A 19072-nucleotide genomic window follows, 5' to 3' on the forward strand; every position below is an offset into this window, starting at 1 on the left:
TTTGTGTAATCAATACTCCCCACTTACCAGCACACTTTATCCCCACACAGTACACATATTTTATGGGGACTGTATGATTAGGTGTTTCTGTCTACTACATCGTTCTCTCTCTAGGGAATTACTGGCCATAATTTTGGCACTCAAGGAAGGGAGGCATCTTCTCGAGGGTACTAGCGTGCCAGTGCTCATTCTTACTGACCACAAGAATTTAACTTATCTATCTGAAGCAAAACGTTTGTCGCCCCGACAGGCCAGATGGGCGCTATTTTTGTCTCGGTTTAATTATGTGGTCTCCTACCTGCCTGGTAGTAAGAATGTTAGAAGGGGAGGGTTCCTCAGGCGCCTACCCAAGTGGAGGCAAAGGGATAAGTAACAATGGAATATAAAATCACTTAGGACGATGAATATAATAAAATCACTTATTTAATAAACTATAAAACATTAAAATACAATAATACAATAATCATGGATCCATGATGTAAATACAAATAGACAAATAAAAACAGTAATAGTGTAAGAACAATGGATTGTACAATAAATAACAATAGAGGCACAATACAATGACAATGGATTGCACTAAATTATAAAAACAGAGGCCTGGATAATGGTATAGTGGTTTAAAACAAGTGGCTTGAAGAAATAAGACTTGAGCCCATCCGAAACTGGGAAATGTAGAAGTTGTAACCAATAGATGTCAGTTCCAGTTGTGCAGTGCAAAAGTTGTAACCAATAATGTCAGTTCCGAGTTGTGTAGAAGTGTGAATGGTGTTCAAAAATACACTTATAGGTAATATCAAAAAGAGTAGGATAATGGGTGTGTGGTATTAACCTGGTATTGATCCTATAGAACCAGTGATCAAAAAATGAGAATACGTAGTGTTCATCAAATAAAAAACAAAATATCAGAACCACACTTGTGAAAAATATAAATATAATGTGATTCTTCTGTAAAAATTAAAAAGTGGAGTGAAAAAATGTGAAAAAATATAGTGAAAAAAATATAAAAATTTAAAAATATAAAAAATGTGAAAAACAGTACCCAGGGTTCCAATCAAATCATACGCATTTCGGCCCTTCCTAGGCCTTGAGTCTTGATAAAGGCCTAGGAAGGGCCGAAACATGTAGACTGAGTATTGGTAAGCCTTATTTCATTTGTGTATTTATTTAAAAAGGTTATCTGCACTATATATTTTTATTTTTATAGGTGGATATCGTTCTGCACCACATTGTTTACCTTTCTGTGGGTCTAACACTCCTTCACCTCACACATTCACGGAATCAACTCCATTTTGGGATTAATCAAATTTTGGGATCAACTACAAGCAACATTTGATGCAAATTGGAACCCTGAGTACTGTTTTTCACATTTTTTATATTTTTAAATTTTTATATTTTTTTCACTATATTTTTTCAAATTTTTTCATTCCACTTTTTAATTTTTACTGAAGAATCACATTATATTTATATTTTTCACAAGTGTGGTTCTGATGTTTTGTTTTTGATTTGATGAACACTACGTATTCTCATTTTTTGATCACTGGTTCTATAGGATCAATACCAGGTTAATACCACACACCCATTATCCTACTCTTTTTGATATTACCTATAAGTGTATTTTTGAACACCATTCACACTTCTACACAACTCGGAACTGACATTATTGGTTACAACTTTTGCACTACACAACTGGAACTGACATCTATTGGTTACAACTTCTACATTTCCCAGTTTCGGATGGGCTGAAGCCTTATTTCTTCAAGCCACTTGGTTTAAACCACTATACCATTATCCAGGCTTCTGTTTTTATAATTTAGTGCAATCTATTGTCATTGTATTGTGCCTCTATTGTTATTTATTGTACAATCCATTGTTCTTACACTATTGCTGTTTTTATTTGTCTATTTGTATTTACATCATGGATCCATGATTATTGTATTATTGTATTTTATTGTAAGTGATTTTATTATATTCATCGGCCTAAGGGATTTTATATTCCATTGTTACTTATCCCTTTGCCTCCACTTGGGTAGGTGCCTGAGGAACCCTCTCCTTTTTACACTGCGATTTCTATTGGTGGTTACTAGGCATCACTTCCCCTCAGGCTACAAGGGTCTCTTGAGTAGGCACTAGTCCATTTTTTCACAGTAAGAATGTTAGGGCTGATGCCCTCTCTCGACAATTTTCGGCTCTGTCCAAGGAGGAGTCTGTACCTACTCCTGTTATACCTCCTGACCATATTTTGGCTACCATACGTACTAATTTGACTTCTCCCTTGGGGGAGGAGATCCTGGCTGCACAAACCAATGCACCTCCTGAGAAACCTAGTGGTAAGTGTTTTGCTCCTGAGAATCTTCAAACTAAACTTTTGCACACTTACCACTATCCTAAAGCCGCAGGTCACCCAGGCAAGTACCAAATGATTTGGTCTGTCACTCAACAATTCTGGTGGCCAGGTCTTCGTTCTGATGTTGCTGCGTATGTTGCCTCCTGCTCAGTTTGTGCACAGAATAAGACTCCTCGATGTCTTCCTGTGGGTCTTCTTCAACCTATTGCTAATGGTGAGCATCCTTAGACACATCTTTCCATGGACTTCATTTTCAAGCTCCCTGTTTTCAATGGCAATACTGTTATCCTTATGGTGGTTGACCGTTTTTCTAAGATGTCACATTGCATTCCCTTGATGAAGCTGCCTACCGCTCAGGAGCTTGCTTCAATTTTTGCCCGGGAGGTCTTCCGTTTACATGGGTTCCCCAAGGAGATAGTGCCAGACCGGGGTAGTCAGTTTGTCTCCAGATTTTGGCATTCCTTTTGTGCTCAAATGGGGATCCAGCTTTCCTTCTCCTCAGCATATCACCTCAATCCAATGGGGCTGCGGAACGGTCTAATCAAGCTCTGGAACAGTTCCTCCGTTGCTATGTCTCAGATCACCACAATAATTGGTCTGAACTGTTACCTTGGGCAGAGTTTGCTGGGAATAGTGCTATTAATGCTTCCTCCAAGTGATTTTTGTTCATGGTGAATTATGGGTTTCAACCATCCTTGTTGCCCGATTCATCCATGTCTCAGGGTATTCCGGCTTTGTAGGAGCATCTCCGGCAACTCCGTTCCACGTGGGTGCAGATTCAGGATTGCCTTCATTGTTCTATGCAGCTCCAAAATTCCAGGCTGATCGTAGGCGTCTGCCCGCACCTTCCTACCAGGCTGGTGAGAGAGTTTGGCTATCCTCCCGCAACTTGAACCTTAGTGTGCCTTCCAATAAATTTGCTCCCCGTTATGTTGGTCCTTTTCAAATACTCCGACGGGTTAATCCTTTGGCCTGCGCTCTTGACCTTCCTCCTGCTATGCGCATCTCCAATGTTTTTCATGTCTCCCTCTTGAAACCATTGGTTTGTAATCGGTTTACCACTGTGTTGCCTCATCCCCGTCCTATCTTTGTTGACAACCATGAGGAGTATGAGGTCAGCAGCATTATTGACTTTCGTATGTCCAGGGGCCGTGTACAGTATTTGGTTCACTGGAGGAGCTACGGTCCGGAGGAGCATTCTTGGGTTCCCTCCTTTGATGTTCATGCTCCCGCCCTCCTCCGTGCCTTCCATGCCCGTTTCCCCAATAAGCCTTTTGTCCTCCCATGGGGGAGGGGTCGTTGAGGGGAGGGTACTGTCAGGGTTTTTCCCCTGTTGTGTTTGCCATGTGCTGCTGGAAGCCATTTTACTCACCTCTCTTCCTGACTATGGTGCATTGTGGTGGATGCTGCTCATTTCCTGCACTTCCTTTTATGGCCAGACTGGTGTGCATCATCCATGTGAGACAGGATGCAGTCTCAGAATTGTGATGTCATCACTTATTATTTAAAGGGCCTCTGTTCAGTATGCTTTGCCTTTGCGTTGTCTCAGACCTGTTTGTGAGAGTTCCTGTGTATTACCTGGCTGCCTGACATCCTTCCTGGTTCCTGATCCCTGGCTTGTTCCTGACTCTGCTGTTTTCCTTGTTCCTGATTCCGGCTCGTCTGACTATTCTCTTTGGCTCCTGACTCGGCTCGTCTGACTACCAGCTCTGGTTTTGACTCCTGGCTTGTTATTTGACTTGTGGACTTTTTATTATTTTTTGCTATTAATAAAGGTGTGATTATTTTTGCACTTCTCGTCTCAGTCTGATTCCCGGCACCCTGACATTTAGTAATTTTTAATAAGGTTAAATAGTATATTTAAATAATTTGAATAGGGTTAGGGTTTTTAATATGTCATTTAGTTAATTTAATTGGTAGTTTAATTTAAGTGTAGTATAATAGTTAGGGTTGGTTAATTAATAGTTTAAAAATAGTTTATTTTAATTCTACATTACTGTTTTAATTTATTGTAAGATAGGGATGTTGTAATTTTAATTTAAAGTTAGCGGGTTGTTAGGTTTAGGCGTTAATAGCTTAATTTAGTATATGGCAATGTGGTGGGCTGGCGGTTTAAGGGTTAATACATTTATTTAGTGGAGGCGGGGTCCGGGAGGGGCAGAATAGGGGTTAATAACTTTATTTAGTGGTGGCGGGGTCCGGGAGCGGCGGGATAGGGGTTATTACTTTTATTTAGGTTGCGGCGGGGTTGGGGAGCAGCCTAATAAGGATTAATAAATTTTATTTAGGTTGCGCCGATGTCGGGGCGGCAGATTAGGGGTGTGTAAACGCGGGGCTTATGTTAGGGTGTTAGGTGTAAACGTTACACATTTTCTACCATAGAAATCAATGGGATATGTGGCAGCATCGAACATAAACTTTCGCTGCTTTCAGACTCCCATTGATTCCTATGGCATTCGCGGCCTCCAGGGTGGCAGATTGAAAACCAGGTAAGCTGGGCCGGAATAGCCGCAAGCGTACCGGTTAACTATTTGATAACTTTGAAAAAGTGTCAAATAGAGCCGAATGTGTACTCGGAACATCTGTAATGACGTAAGCATCGACCGGCGGATCGTATGTTACGTCACAGATTTCAACTTTTGCCAGTCTGTAGGCTTTGATAACTAGGTCGGATCAAGCTCGCAACAATTACGCTGCAGAATTCCGGCGTATTTGCGGTTGACGGTTTGATACATATCCCCGATGGAGTTAACAGTATTTTGACGTCTGTTTCTATCGTTCTTTTGTATGGATATTTAATAATTAAGTGAACATAGATCTGATGTGAATAGATCTTGTATGTATCTAGTATGCAAATGATAAACTTGATGCAATGTTGTATCTTGTATATTGTTATTTTCCTTTGGCTAAGAAATTGCACCATATGCATGTATGAATATATCCATTGTTGTTAATAAAGAAAGATATATTTAAAAAAAATAAAGCTTTGGAGTTGTGGGATTCCTTTTGTCTCCTCCTAGTGGTCAGGAGGGGAATTCCTTCATGTTATGACGAGGACTCTCACCATCTGATAAAAGAAATCAGCATCTTCTCTCATGCACTTCTTGACAGCCTTTTAGAATATAAATGCCCATCCATACCCACCTATTATCAGGTTCGTCTTTTGCTATTTTTCTACAACATAGCTGAGCAAAATCCAAGTATGACCTTCACATGCTCAGAAGGAAGTGATGTCACTCCTGCCCCAGTAAGCATGTGCTGGAGGATATGATCATTAGTAATCATTTATAGCAGTGGTTCCCTGCTTTTTCAGGCCACTGCCCCTTGGTTCCATAAACTGACATTTAGAGCACCCTACCATACACTGTAAAAATATTATTCCGTACAGCTTTTTAACGTTAATAGTCACTGGGCAAGAGCCTTATATAGCACATTTATTAATTGCTTCACTATTCAAAGAATTGCTAAAGGGACAGGAAACCCCCCCAAAAAGTTTTTATTTTTATTTTACTTGGTTCTCATGGTATCCTGTGAAAAACAGGTAGGTAGGTTTGGGCGTGTACACGTGTCTGCAGCACTATATGTCAAAAATGCTTTTAGCAATGTTATACATTTGCAAGAGCGCTATATATAGTGCTTACTGCCAAACAGTGTTCTAGACATCTGCATGCTACCTAACTAGGTATCCTCTATAAAGAATACCAAAAGAACAAAGCAAATTTGATAATTATCTATCTTAAAGGGACACTGAACCCAAATGTTTTCTTTCGTGATTCAGAAAGAGCATGCAGTTTTAAGCAACTTTCTAATTTACTCCTATTATTATTTTTCTTCATTCTCTTGGTATCTTTATTTGAAAAGCAAGAATGTAAGTTTAGATGCCGGCCCATTTTTTGGTGAACAACCTGGGTTGTTCTTGCTGATTGGTGGATAAATTCACCCACCAATAAAAAAGTGCTGTCCAGGGTCCTAAAGCAAAAAAATAGCTTAGATGCCTTTTTTTTTCAAATAAACGGCTAGATTACGAGTCTTGCATTAGCCTTAAAAAGCAGCGTTGAGGGGTCCCAACGCTGCTTTTTAACGCCCGCTGGTATTACGAGTCAGGCAGACTACCACTCACTTTTTTTCCGCGATTTTACGATCGCCTGAAAAAGTGAGCGGTAGACCCTCTCCTGGCAAGACTCCTACCGCATATAAAAGTCAGTAGTTAAGAGTTTTATGGGCTAACGCTGTAACATAAAACTGTTAACTAAAGTGCTAAAAAGTATACTAACACCCATAAACTACCGATTAACCCCTAAACCGAGCCTCCCACCCCACATCGCAAACACTTAACTAAAATGTTTAACCCCTAATCTGCCGACCGGACATCGCCGCCACTTTAATAAATGTATTAACCCCTAAACCGCCGCACTCCCGCCTCGCAAACACTAGTTACATTTTATTAAGCCCTAATCTGCCGTCCCTAACATCGCCGACACCTACCTACATTTATTAACCCCTAATCTGCCGCCCCCAACGTCGCTGCTACTATATTAAATTTATTAACCCCTAAATCTAAATCTAACCCTAACCCCCCTAACTTAAATATAATTTAAATAAAACAAAATTAAATTACTACAATTAAATAAATTAATCCTATTTAAAACTAAATACTTACCTATAAAATAAACCCTAAGATAGCTACAATATAATTAATAATCTATCTTAGGGTTTATTTTTATTTTACAGGCAACTTTATATTTATTTTAACTAGGTAGAATAGTTATTAAATAGTTATTAACTATTTAATAACTACCTAGCTAAAATAAATACAAAAGTACCTGTAAAATAAACCCTAACCTAAGTTACAATTACACCTAACACTACACTATAATTAAACTAATTACCTAAACTACCTACAATTAATTACAATTAAATTAAATAAACTAAATTACGAATAAAAACAAACACTAAATTACACAAAATAAAAAAAGAATTACAAGAATTTTAAAATAATTGCACCTAATCTAATCCCCCTAATAAAATAAAAAAGCCCCCCAAAATAATAAAATTCCCTACCCTATACTAAATTACAAATAGCCCTTAAAAGGGCCTTTTGCGGGGCATTGTCCCAAAGTAATCAGCTCTTTCACCTGTAAAAAAAAAATACAATACCCCCCCCAACATTAAAACCCACCACCCACACACCCAACCCTACTCTAAAACCCACCCAATCCCCCCTTAAAAAAAACTAACACTACCCCATTGAAGATCACCCTACCTTGAGACGTCTTCACCCAGCCGGGCACAAGTGGTCCTCCAGAGGGTCCGAAGTCTTCATCCTATCCGGCCAGAAGAGGACCTCCAGACCGGCAGAAGTCTTCATCCAGGCGGCATCTTCTATCTTCATCCTTCCAGAGCGGAGCGGGTCCATCTTCAAGACATCCGACGCGGAGCATCCTCTTCATCCGACGGCCGACAACTGAATGACTGGTCCTTTAAGTGACGTCATCCAAGATGGCGTCCCTACAGTTTCGTTTGGCTGATAGAATCCTATCAGCCAATCGGAATTAAGGTAGGAAAAATCCTATTGGCTATTGATAACTTATACCAGGTTTCCAATGAAAGCGAAAACCGTTAATACACTGTCGGAGGCTGTCGATACATTGAGAAAAATTACACCCAGCTCAACTAGGTGTAAAAGAGGAAAAAGGAGCTTTTTGAGACCTATTTCCTATTGAGATTTTAAAACTTGCAAATAATGCAAATGGTTCAATATAGAATTAAATTGTAATATGTTATATTTATTGTTGTCCCATGTATAGGAATAGTTGCACCTATGTTCTTATGGAAATATCAATATGTATTTACATATAAAAATATATGCAAGCACATACCTACAGAATTTAAGCTAGACCTATGCATAGGGCAGAAATATATATATTACTTATTTTAATAAAGTGGAAAATATAATTGTAATAAAAAATATGTACAATAAAAACAGTATCTAATATATAATCTTTGTTTTTTTGTTTCTCTTTAGAGGTGATTACAGGTAAGGAGCACAGATGTTAAACATAAATTTTATAGTTTACGGTTGGGTATCCATAGCAAATAATTGATTTTCAAGAAATCCAACGTCGTACTGCACAATTGTAGTCAAAAATACATTGCGTGTGCAGCAAATTATGATAATTTTCCTTGTAGGGGCCTACTAGAGACCTCTTCCACTCCTTGCCTACTAACCGCCCCTATGTTAATCCCAGCACCCCCCCCCTTCCAGCTCTTTCGCCTATTGGCACCCACCTCAGTAAAAACAAACGCATCTAAGTGCAGATTAAAAAGACACCTTTAATACTGTAATACCCTATTACAGAAACGCACTCACAATTTATAAAATATAAAACAGCTCTGTGACAACAGTTATTAAAACTGCAAACCCGCTCTGACGTCTTCTCCCCAGTAAAGAGTAGCCCAAGTCAGCGTTTCCACCAATCACAAGATGGGGTGTGTTTCCAGCTTGACCAATTGGATGTCCTTAGACCCGTTACAGTCCTTCCAAGTGGGAGGTGTGATTATACGCCCATTGTAAGTGGTGCCTTTGTGACACGCTGTGGATTTCTCTATGAGAAGTGTTCAGTATAATATCCGTAATTCACAGGATACAAAGCACGGGTACAAAACCTTGAAATTACAATAAAAATACCTAAGATCAGCCCTCAGCCCACATTATGCTTGTTATAGATTACAAGCACACTACCGTAGCCTCACCTTCTTAATTACTTCACTTGACGTATGTTTCGTTCCAAACTGGAACTTTTTCAAGAGTGATCACAAGTACTTCCTTCCTGTCTTTTAAAGGCATGAAGGTAAGTGCTCCTCCTATTAACCCTTAAGGATAAAGAGACTATAAAAAGTAATGTACCTTCATGACAAATTTAAAAACATATCCAAATCATTTTTGGGTCACTTGTGACGTCTCTGCCCTTTATACTAGCATCCCCCACGATAAAGGGGTATCAGTAATTGGGGAAGAATGTTTAAAAGGGGATATATCACCTATACATACTAAATTTTATAAATTGTGAGTGCGTTTCTGTAATAGGGCACTACCGTATTAAAGGTGTCTTTTTAATCTGCACTTAGATGCGTTTGTGCGCTCCTGTTCCTATTTGTGTTTTTACAGTTTTCTACGCAGAGTTTGTGATGGGACTCTTTTAAAAGAGCATTCATCCATATCCACAAACAACCACTACTGGAACATTCCTTTATCCATTGTTGTGGACTGATTTTTGGGTTGTAGGTAGACATGTGCATGGCGAAAAAATTCGGTTTGGTTCGGATCGATTCGGAATTTTTCGAAGTTCGGTTCGGATCGATTAGAATTCGTAAAATTTTGAATCGATTCGTTTCGGATTCATTTCGGATTCGAAGAAATTCGGCTGGATTTGGTTCGATTCGGTTCGGTTCGGAAATTCGGAATTTCGGTAAGTGTTAGGTGGGATTAGACTAGTATTATATACTGTATATTAGGTGTAACCCATAGCAGAGTGATATAACCTAATATACTGTACAATACTAGTGTAATCCATGGCCATCCGAATTTACCCAATAAATCCGAAGTAATTCAGATTTATTTGCGAAATTCGGCAGTATTTTAATTCGGAAATTCGGTTCGATTTGAATCGCCGAATTTTCAGAATTTCCGAATCGAACCGAACCGAATTGCACATATCTACTTTTTTTCCTTACGTGGGGGATTTTAAGCAGACCCTGTGATCATATAACTTTGGTTTTGAGTGTTGTTGTATACAGAGATATATATTGTTGTGCGATTCATCTTGTATTATACATTATAGAATAAGTATCTGTATAGGTACAATTTTATATGTTTTAGTGCAGCGCATAGTATACACTTACTTTCCCTTACCCACCTCAGTAATCCCACCACCTCCGACAGGGAGTGCTGCTTGCTTGGGAACCAATGGTTGGATCAACCACTTCAAAAGACGAAGTAGCAAATAAAACAGCCATAGATACAACTGTCATTTAGTAGAAACGCAATAAAGGTACTGGTGACATCCCCCATACTGAGTTACAATATAATGTATGTATGAAGAAGATTAGCTAGGTTAGACTATAGAGTGCTCACCATAGCTGGTATCTTCCTGACACACTTTTTTCAGTCGGGAATTACTTGTGGCCTTGGTGTGTGGCATGAAACACTCTTCTGTTGGACCTGGAAGACAATGAGTTTAGAGAGGAGCTTCAGGCGCAGTTAGTGATTGTGAGATCTGTAACAACGCACTGACAATAGCGGCTGAAAGTTAGAAATCTTTATCTGTTGCAAAGAAGCACAACATGTGATCAATACTGTAATTTGAAAATACACCATAGTTTTGTGATTAGAATATTTTTGGGCTTCCTTTATTTTCTTTTTCTTTCTTTTTTTGCTTTCAAGTTGGCAAACGCACAAAAAAACAAATAAATGAAAAACAATAAAGTAACAGGAGAATCACAGGGTTTTCATGTAGGTTGCTGCAAGGTTTTGCCACAAACAGTAACACAATAAAAGCTACGTAGGTTTTTGTATTTGAGCAATAATATTAATTCAGGATGTGCGTGCAATTACTAAGGGCTCGATGATATAATCTTCGCCAGCTCAAACCTTCTTCTTCTCGCTGACTCTCGCAGGGCTGCCCCGGTGCAATGATCGTAAAAAAAGGGGCAATCCCTGCAAGTGGCGAGATGGCTCCTATTAAAAGTAATGAAGCTCGCTGGTTAGGGAAACTTCGCTCCTTAGTGCGAAGTTATCAGGGAGCAGGGGGAGCACTTTAAAATTAAAATCCTGCAGCCAATATAACTCACATTATGCTGCTTTCTGCGTATAGCATCTTACATTTGCCTATATTTTAGTATGCATTTGTTTTTCTTTTGGGGTTAAAAGTGTTCGTATTGTTTTGAGAAAAGCTCGCCACCTTTTAGTTGGCGAGAAAAAACTGTGAGATCTGTGCGAAAATCTTTATACAATTACGCTGGGATTAGAGAGACATTTTCATATACGCCCATGGAACGCCCATTTTACGAAAAAACAACAATTACGCTTTGCATTTTGTATTTATAAGTTAAAATTTGTGTGATTTTTGCACATCTAGTGTACTACAATTATGATTTACGCTGTGCATATTTCATTTGATTTATTCCTGTGTAAATTACATACAAATTTTACTTTTTTATTAACATATGATTTTTGGTGAAGAATTTTGTTACGATTTTTGATGCACCTTAAAAATACAATTTTTCCCTGCTTATTTTTGTGTGAATGGTTCAAATATTTGTTTTGTATGATGTTTAAAATACAAATTTTGTTGTGCACATTTCATATGAAAATGCAGTATACGCCCCTTAGCGAGACTCCCTGTTTTCAGGGTAAAAAGAGGCTTTAGATCATTCCACCAGGGAAATAGAAGGACTGGCGAGCATTCTTTAATAATCTCGCCAGCCCAGAGAGCTTTCACTCATCGAGCCCTAAGTGCATATAACTTGTAGTAATCTCCATCAGTTATGCAATGAGTGGGTTGTGTGTGGTAACTTCTGGTGACTGACTCAGCTTTGGCAGCAATTTGTTCTCTCAGCAGCAACTGTGTATGTGTGTGCGGTAACAACTCATGGGCATCTAGTTTTTCCATCAGCCGTGGTGGACATAGTCATTTTAAAACTCACACAAGTAGTGATAAACACAAACAAGCAACTTCTGCAACAGCAGCAGATAGCTCATCATTAACAACTTTTATTTTAGACATGATAAATATGGTAATAAGGACGTTAGCTGCAACTGAGGCAGCGTTCATATATCACACATGGTTCCCTGCTGCCAATATGCCCCTTTTAAAATAAGATTATATTCTTGTTCTCCATTATGTCCTGAACAATTCCACCATCATCTGCAGACAAAAGTAATTGTTTACATAATCTAATAATAGCATCATCTACATTAGATGGAGAAGAAAACCATTTTGAACTAGATTTAGGCAAAATAAAACTTTTATATTGTTTTTCAGGAACCAACAGTTGCTTATTTTTTAGAAGGCTCCTCCACAAATTGCTGTTTTAGGCCATCAAATACATGGAATTCTTCTGAAAAAGTCAAGGGTAGGTTTAACCAGTCAGAGAAAGAAGAAGGAACAGCGTCCGCTACTCCAAGTGTTTATTTAATGGACTTTGGGAAGGGAATGCTATTGTGGCAGGGCTGGCTAAGTAGTCAGTGTCACAAGTGTCCTCTTCAGAAGCTGAATCAGACAGATGTTTGGAACCAGTTGGCTTAGTTGAAGTTTCAGAACCCAAAGCTGCCATTGTAGATGTGACTTATACGTATAAAACAAAGGTTCTAATGCTGCTACACATCATTATTATATAGAGTCCTTAAAGAGACAGTCTAGTCAAAATTAAACTTTCATGATTTAGATAGGGCATATAGTTGTCCATATAGTTCCTGGTGCATACTGAAAACCTACAGGGGCATATTTATCAAGCTCCATATGGAGCTTGATGCCCCTTGTCTCCAGCCAGCCTTCAGGCTTGCCAGAAACAGAAGTTATGAAGCAGCGGTCTAAAGACTGCTGCTCAATAACTTGTCCACCTGTTCTGAGACAGCGGACAGAAATCATCTGCTGCTGCAATGCCGTCCCCTGAAGATTCACGGCCAATCGGCCACTAGCAGGGGGTGTCAATCAACCCGATCGTATTTGATCAGGTTGATTGACACCCCCTGCTAGTGGCCGATTGGCCGTGAATCTTCAGGGGACGGCATTGCGTATGCTGTTGGCATTTATAGTGTGCAGCGGATATGATATGCTACTTCATATCATGTCCGCTTGCACATTGATAAATATGCCCCACAATCTCAATCTCTGCACGTAAGTATAATTTACACACCTTGCTCCTGTTCCTTGCTCTGTCTTACCCATTGGATAGAAGTTACACTTAAACACTTAAACAAAACACAATAATGTGCACAATGTTATACCACAATCTGTCTCACCCTCTACACATCGGCACACGCCTTCATAGCAGATTGTCTTCAATTGTGCGCTGTCCTTTTCCATGTGATAGAATTTTGTGCAGCGATTTTCTGTTACAATAGGGAAAAGCAGGTTATTTAAACCAGTATACATCTGAGATGTTTCAAGGTTCTATGGTGAAATGCTCATTAAGTTGAAAAGTAATTTCCTGCAGATTTCTTACCTGGGCTGGAATATTCATAGACTGTTGCAGACGCAGGCTGAATCAGGCCCACATCAAAAAATTTATGTGCATGAAATGTCAGGCATTCTTCCATAATGTGAGATATCTGGAGGTGCATGGGATGGAGAGGATACCAAGTCACAGAAATATGAAATCATTATTACTATCCCTGAGCCAAGAAGAAAAATACCTGAGTATATGAGAATCGATAAAGAAAAAGTGTGTCTGGATAGAGACAGAAATCTTGTTGAGATAGAAAGGGTAATGCATAAAAACATACAGCAGGATGGTCGCGAAAGTACATTTTGGCAGGGGAGGTAGTAGATCAATGAAGTTTGCCACTGACAAGGCATATGTAGGTAGAGGAAGTGTATGTTATACACCAGAAATGTGTGGATTTAAAAAAAAAAAAATGTACATAAGTAAAATGAGTAAGGCACAACCAGGCAAACAAACTCTCGCCTCACTAGTGTCCCCAGCTCCTCTTGATTCTTCTGCCTCCCCAGTGTCTGCGCATCCTACTTTTATCTCTAGTCCCACTATCATCTCCAGCCCCACTAGTGTCTCCATTTGCACTAGTGTCTCCAACCCCCTACACCTGCCCAGCCAATCCTAATTCCCAAGCCCCACTAGTGTCCCAAGCTCCCCTTGATTCCCCTGCCTCACTAGCTTCTTCATTTCCTACTATTTTCTGTAGTCTTACTATTGACCCCCACCCCTGCCTCACTAGTGCCTGCACATACTACTATTCTCCTCAGATTCACTAGAATCTCCAGCCCCACTAGTTTCTCCTTTTCCAAGAGTATCTCCAGACCCCCTACCCTCTTGCCAGTCCTAATTCCCAAGCCCCACTAGTGTCCCCAGTCTAATAAACATACCCCTAGCCTCGCTAGTATCCCCAGTCTTACTAACATATCCCTAGCCTCACTAGTATCCCCAGTCTCACTAACATACCCCTAGCCTCACTAGTATCCCCAGTCTTACTAACATACCCCTAGCCTCACTAGTATCCCCAGTCTTACTAACATATCCCTAGCCTCACTAGTGTCCCCAGTCACTAACATATCCCTAGCCTCACTAGTGTCCCCAGTCTTACTAACATACCCCTAGCCTCACTAGTGTCCCCAGTCTCACTAACATACCCCTAGCCTCACTAGTGTCCCCAGTCTCACTAACATATCCCTAGCCTCACTAGTGTCCCCAGTCTCACTAACATATCCCTAGCCTCACTAGTGTCCCCAGTCTCACTAACATATCCCTAGCCTCACTAGTGTCCCCAGTCTCACTAACATACCCCTAGCCTCCCTAATGTCCCCAGTCTTACTAACATACCCCTAGCCTCACTAATGTCCCCAGTCTTACTAACATACCCCTAGCCTCACTAATGTCCCCAGTCTTACTAACATACCCCTAGCCTCACTAGTGTCCCCAGTCTTACTAACATATCCCTAGCCTCACTAGTGTCCCCAGTCACTAACATATCCCTAGCCTCACTAGTGTCCCCAGTCTTACTAACATATCCCTAGCCTCACTAGTGTCCCCAGTCTTACTAACATATCCCTAGCCTCACTAGTATCCCCAGTCTTACTAACATACCCCTAGCCTCACTAGTGTCCCCAGTCTTACTAACATATCCCTAGCCTCACTAGTGTCCCCAGTCTTACTAACATACCCCTAGCCTCACTAGTGTCCCCAGTCTTACTAACATACCCCTAGCCTCACTAGTGTCCCCAGTCTTACTAACATATCCCTAGCCTCACTAGTGTCCCCAGTCTTACTAACATATCCCTAGCCTCACTAGTGTCCCCAGTCACTAACATATCCCTAGCCTCACTAGTGTCCCCAGTCACTAACATATCCCTAGCCTCACTAGTGTCCCCAGTCTTACTAACATACCCCTAGCCTCACTAGTGTCCCCAGTCTCACTAACATACCCCTAGCCTCACTAGTGTCCCCAGTCTTACTAACATATTCCTAGCCTCATTAGTGTCCGCAGTCACTAACATATCCCTAGCTTCACTAGTGTCCCCAGTCACTAACATATCCCTAGCCTCACTAGTGTCCCCAGTCTTACTAACATATCCCTAGCCTCACTAGTATCCCCAGTCTTACTAACATATCCCTAGCCTCACTAGTGTCCCCAGTCTTACTAACATACCCCTAGCCTCACTAGTGTCCCCAGTCTCACTAACATATCCCTAGCCTCACTAGTGTCCCCAGTCTTACTAACATACCCCTAGCCTCACTAGTGTCCCCAGTCTTACTAACATACCCCTAGCCTCACTAGTGTCCCCAGTCTTACTAACATACCCCTAGCCTCATTAGTGTCCCCAGTCTTACTAACATACCCCTAGCCTCACTAATGTCCCCAGTCTTACTAACATACCCCTAGCCTCACTAATGTCCCCAGTCTTACTAACATACCCCTAGCCTCATTAGTGTCCCCAGTCTCCCAAACATACCCCTAGCCTCACTAGTGTCCCCAGTCTTACTAACATACCCCTAGCCTCACTAGTGTCCCCAGTCTTACTAACATATCCCTAGCCTCACTAGTATCCCCAGTCTTACTAACATATCCCTAGCCTCACTAGTATCCCCAGTCTAATAAACATACCCCTAGCCTCACTAGTATCCCCAGTCTTACTAACATATCCCTAGCCTCACTAGTGTCCCCAGTCACTAACATATCCCTAGCCTCACTAGTGTCCCCAGTCTTACTAACATATCCCTAGCCTCACTAGTGTCCCCAGTCTTACTAACATACCCCTAGCCTCACTAGTGTCCCCAGTCTTACTAACATATCCCTAGCCTCACTAGTGTCCCCAGTCTTACTAACATATCCCTAGCCTCACTAGTGTCCCCAGTCTTACTAACATACCCCTAGCCTCACTAGTGTCCCCAGTCTTACTAACATACCCCTAGCCTCACTAATGTCCCCAGTCTTACTAACATACCCCTAGCCTCACTAGTATCCCCAGTCTTACTAACATACCCCTAGCCTCATTAGTGTCCCCAGTCTTACTAACATACCCCTAGCCTCACTAATGTCCCCAGTCTTACTAACATACCCCTAGCCTCACTAGTATCCCCAGTCTTACTAACATATCCCTAGCCTCACTAGTGTCCCCAGTCACTAACATATCCCTAGCCTCACTAGTGTCCCCAGTCTTACTAACATATCCCTAGCCTCACTAGTGTCCCCAGTCTTACTAACATACCCCTAGCCTCACTAGTGTCCCCAGTCTTACTAACATATCCCTAGCCTCACTAGTGTCCCCAGTCTTACTAACATACCCCTAGCCTCACTAGTGTCCCCAGTCTTACTAACATATCCCTAGCCTCTCTAGTGTCCCCAGTCTTACTAACATACCCCTAGCCTCACTAGTGTCCCCAGTCTTACTAACATACCCCTAGCCTCACTAGTGTCCCCAGTCACTAACATACCCCTAGCCTCACTAGTGTCCCCAGTCTTACTAACATACCCCTAGCCTCACTAGTGTCCCCAGTCTTACTAACATACCCCTAGCCTCACTAGTGTCCCCAGTCTCACTAACATACCCCTAGCCTCACTAGTGTCCCCAGTCTTACTAACATACCCCTAGCCTCACTAGTGTCCCCAGTCTTACTAACATATCCCTAGCCTCTCTAGTGTCCCCAGTCTTACTAACATATCCCTAGCCTCACTAGTTTCCCCAGTCTTACTAACATACCCCTAGCCTCACTAGTGTCCCCAGTCTCACTAACATATCCCTAGCCTCACTAGTGTCCCCAGTTTTACTAACATATCCCTAGCCTCACTAGTGTCCCCAGTCTTACTAACATATCCCTAGCCTCACTAGTGTCCCCAGTCTTACTAACATATCCCTAGCCTCACTAGTGTCCCCAGTCTTACTAACATACCCCTAGCCTCACTAGTGTCCCCAGTCTTACTAACATACCCCTAGCCTCACTAGTGTCCCCAGTCTTACTAACATACCCCTAGCCTCACTAGTGTCCCCAGTCTTACTAACATACCCCTAGCCTCTCTAGTGTCCCCAGTCTTACTAACATATCCCTAGCCTCACTAGTGTCCCCAGTCACTAACATATCCCTAGCCTCACTAGTGTCCCCAGTTTTACTAACATATCCCTAGCCTCACTAGTGTCCCCAGTCTTACTAACATATCCCTAGCCTCACTAGTGTCCCCAGTCTTACTGACATATCCCTAGCCTCACTAGTGTCCCCAGTCTCACTAACATACCCCTAGCCTCACTAGTGTCCCCAGTCTTACTAACATACCCCTAGCCTCACTAGTGTCCCCAGTCTTACTAACATACCCCTAGCCTCACTAGTGTCCCCAGTCTTACTAACATACCCCTAGCCTCACTAGTGCCCCAGTCTTACTAACATACCCCTAGCCTCACTAGTGTCCTCAGTCTTACTAACATACCCCTAGCCTCTCTAGTGTCCCCAGTCTTACTAACATATCCCTAGCCTCACTAGTGTCCCCAGTCACTAACATATCCCTAGCCTCACTAGTGTCCCCAGTCTAATAAACATAACCCTAGCCTCACTAGTGTCCCCAGTCTCACTAACATATCCCTAGCCTCACTAGTGTCCCCAGTCACTAACATACCCCTAGCCTCACTAGTGTCCCCAGTCTTACTAACATTCCCCTAGCCTCATTAGTGTCCCCAAACTTACTAACATATCCCTAGCCTCACTAGTGTCCCCAGTCACTAACATATCCCTAGCCTCACTAGTGTCCTCAGTCACTAACATATCCCTAGCCTCACTAGTGTCCCCAGTCTTACTAACATACCCCTAGCCTCACTAGTGTCCCCAGTCTTACTAACATACCCCTAGCCTCACTAGTGTCCCCAGTCTTACTAACATATCCCTAGCCTCACTAGTGTCCCCAGTCACTAACATATCCCTAGCCTCACTAGTGTCCCCAGTCTCCCAAACATACCCCTAGCCTCACTAGTGTCTCCAGTCTCACTAACATATCCCTAGCCTCACTAGTGTCCCCAGTCTTACTAACATACCCCTAGCCTCACTAGTGTCCCCAGTCTTACTAACATACCCCTAGCCTCACTAGTGTCCCCAGTCTTACTAACATATCCCTAGCTTCACTAGTGTCCTCAGTCTTACTAACATACCCCTAGCCTCACTAGTGTCCTCAGTCTTACTAACATACCCCTAGCCTCACTAGTGTCCCCAGTCTCACTAACATATCCCTAGCCTCACTAGTGTCCCCAGTCTTACTAACATACCCCTAGCCTCACTAGTGTCCCCAGTCTCACTAACATACCCCTAGCCTCACTAGTGTCCCCAGTCTCACTAACATACCCCTAGACTCTCTAGTGTCCCCAGTCTTACTAACATATCCCTAGCCTCACTAGTGTCCCCAGTCACTAACATATCCCTAGCCTCACTAGTGTCCCCAGTCTCCCAAACATACCCCTAGCTTCACAAGTGTCCCCAGTCTCACTAACATACCGCTAGCCTCACTAGTGTCCC

The 19072-nt window shown here is 41.6% G+C and overlaps 1 protein-coding gene across 3 annotated transcripts in view; it reads right to left on the reverse strand.

Moving 5' to 3' along the window:
* Positions 1 to 19072, reverse strand: part of LOC128662561 (complement C3) — a 568605-nt gene that overhangs the window by 30474 nt on the left and 519059 nt on the right. For 2 of the 3 annotated variants that reach the window (XM_053716362.1, XM_053716360.1), the window contains 3 exons: positions 13571 to 13676; positions 13368 to 13457; positions 10479 to 10565 (listed from right to left, as the gene is read on the reverse strand). In XM_053716362.1, coding sequence (XP_053572337.1) covers positions 10479 to 10565; positions 13368 to 13457; positions 13571 to 13676 — 283 coding nt within the window. The remainder of the gene's footprint in view (positions 1 to 10478; positions 10566 to 13367; positions 13458 to 13570; positions 13677 to 19072) is intronic. The other variant, XM_053716361.1, reaches the window with a different exon arrangement.

Source organism: Bombina bombina, chromosome 6, assembly GCF_027579735.1.
Source record: "Bombina bombina isolate aBomBom1 chromosome 6, aBomBom1.pri, whole genome shotgun sequence".
NCBI classification, from domain to species: domain Eukaryota; kingdom Metazoa; phylum Chordata; class Amphibia; order Anura; family Bombinatoridae; genus Bombina; species Bombina bombina.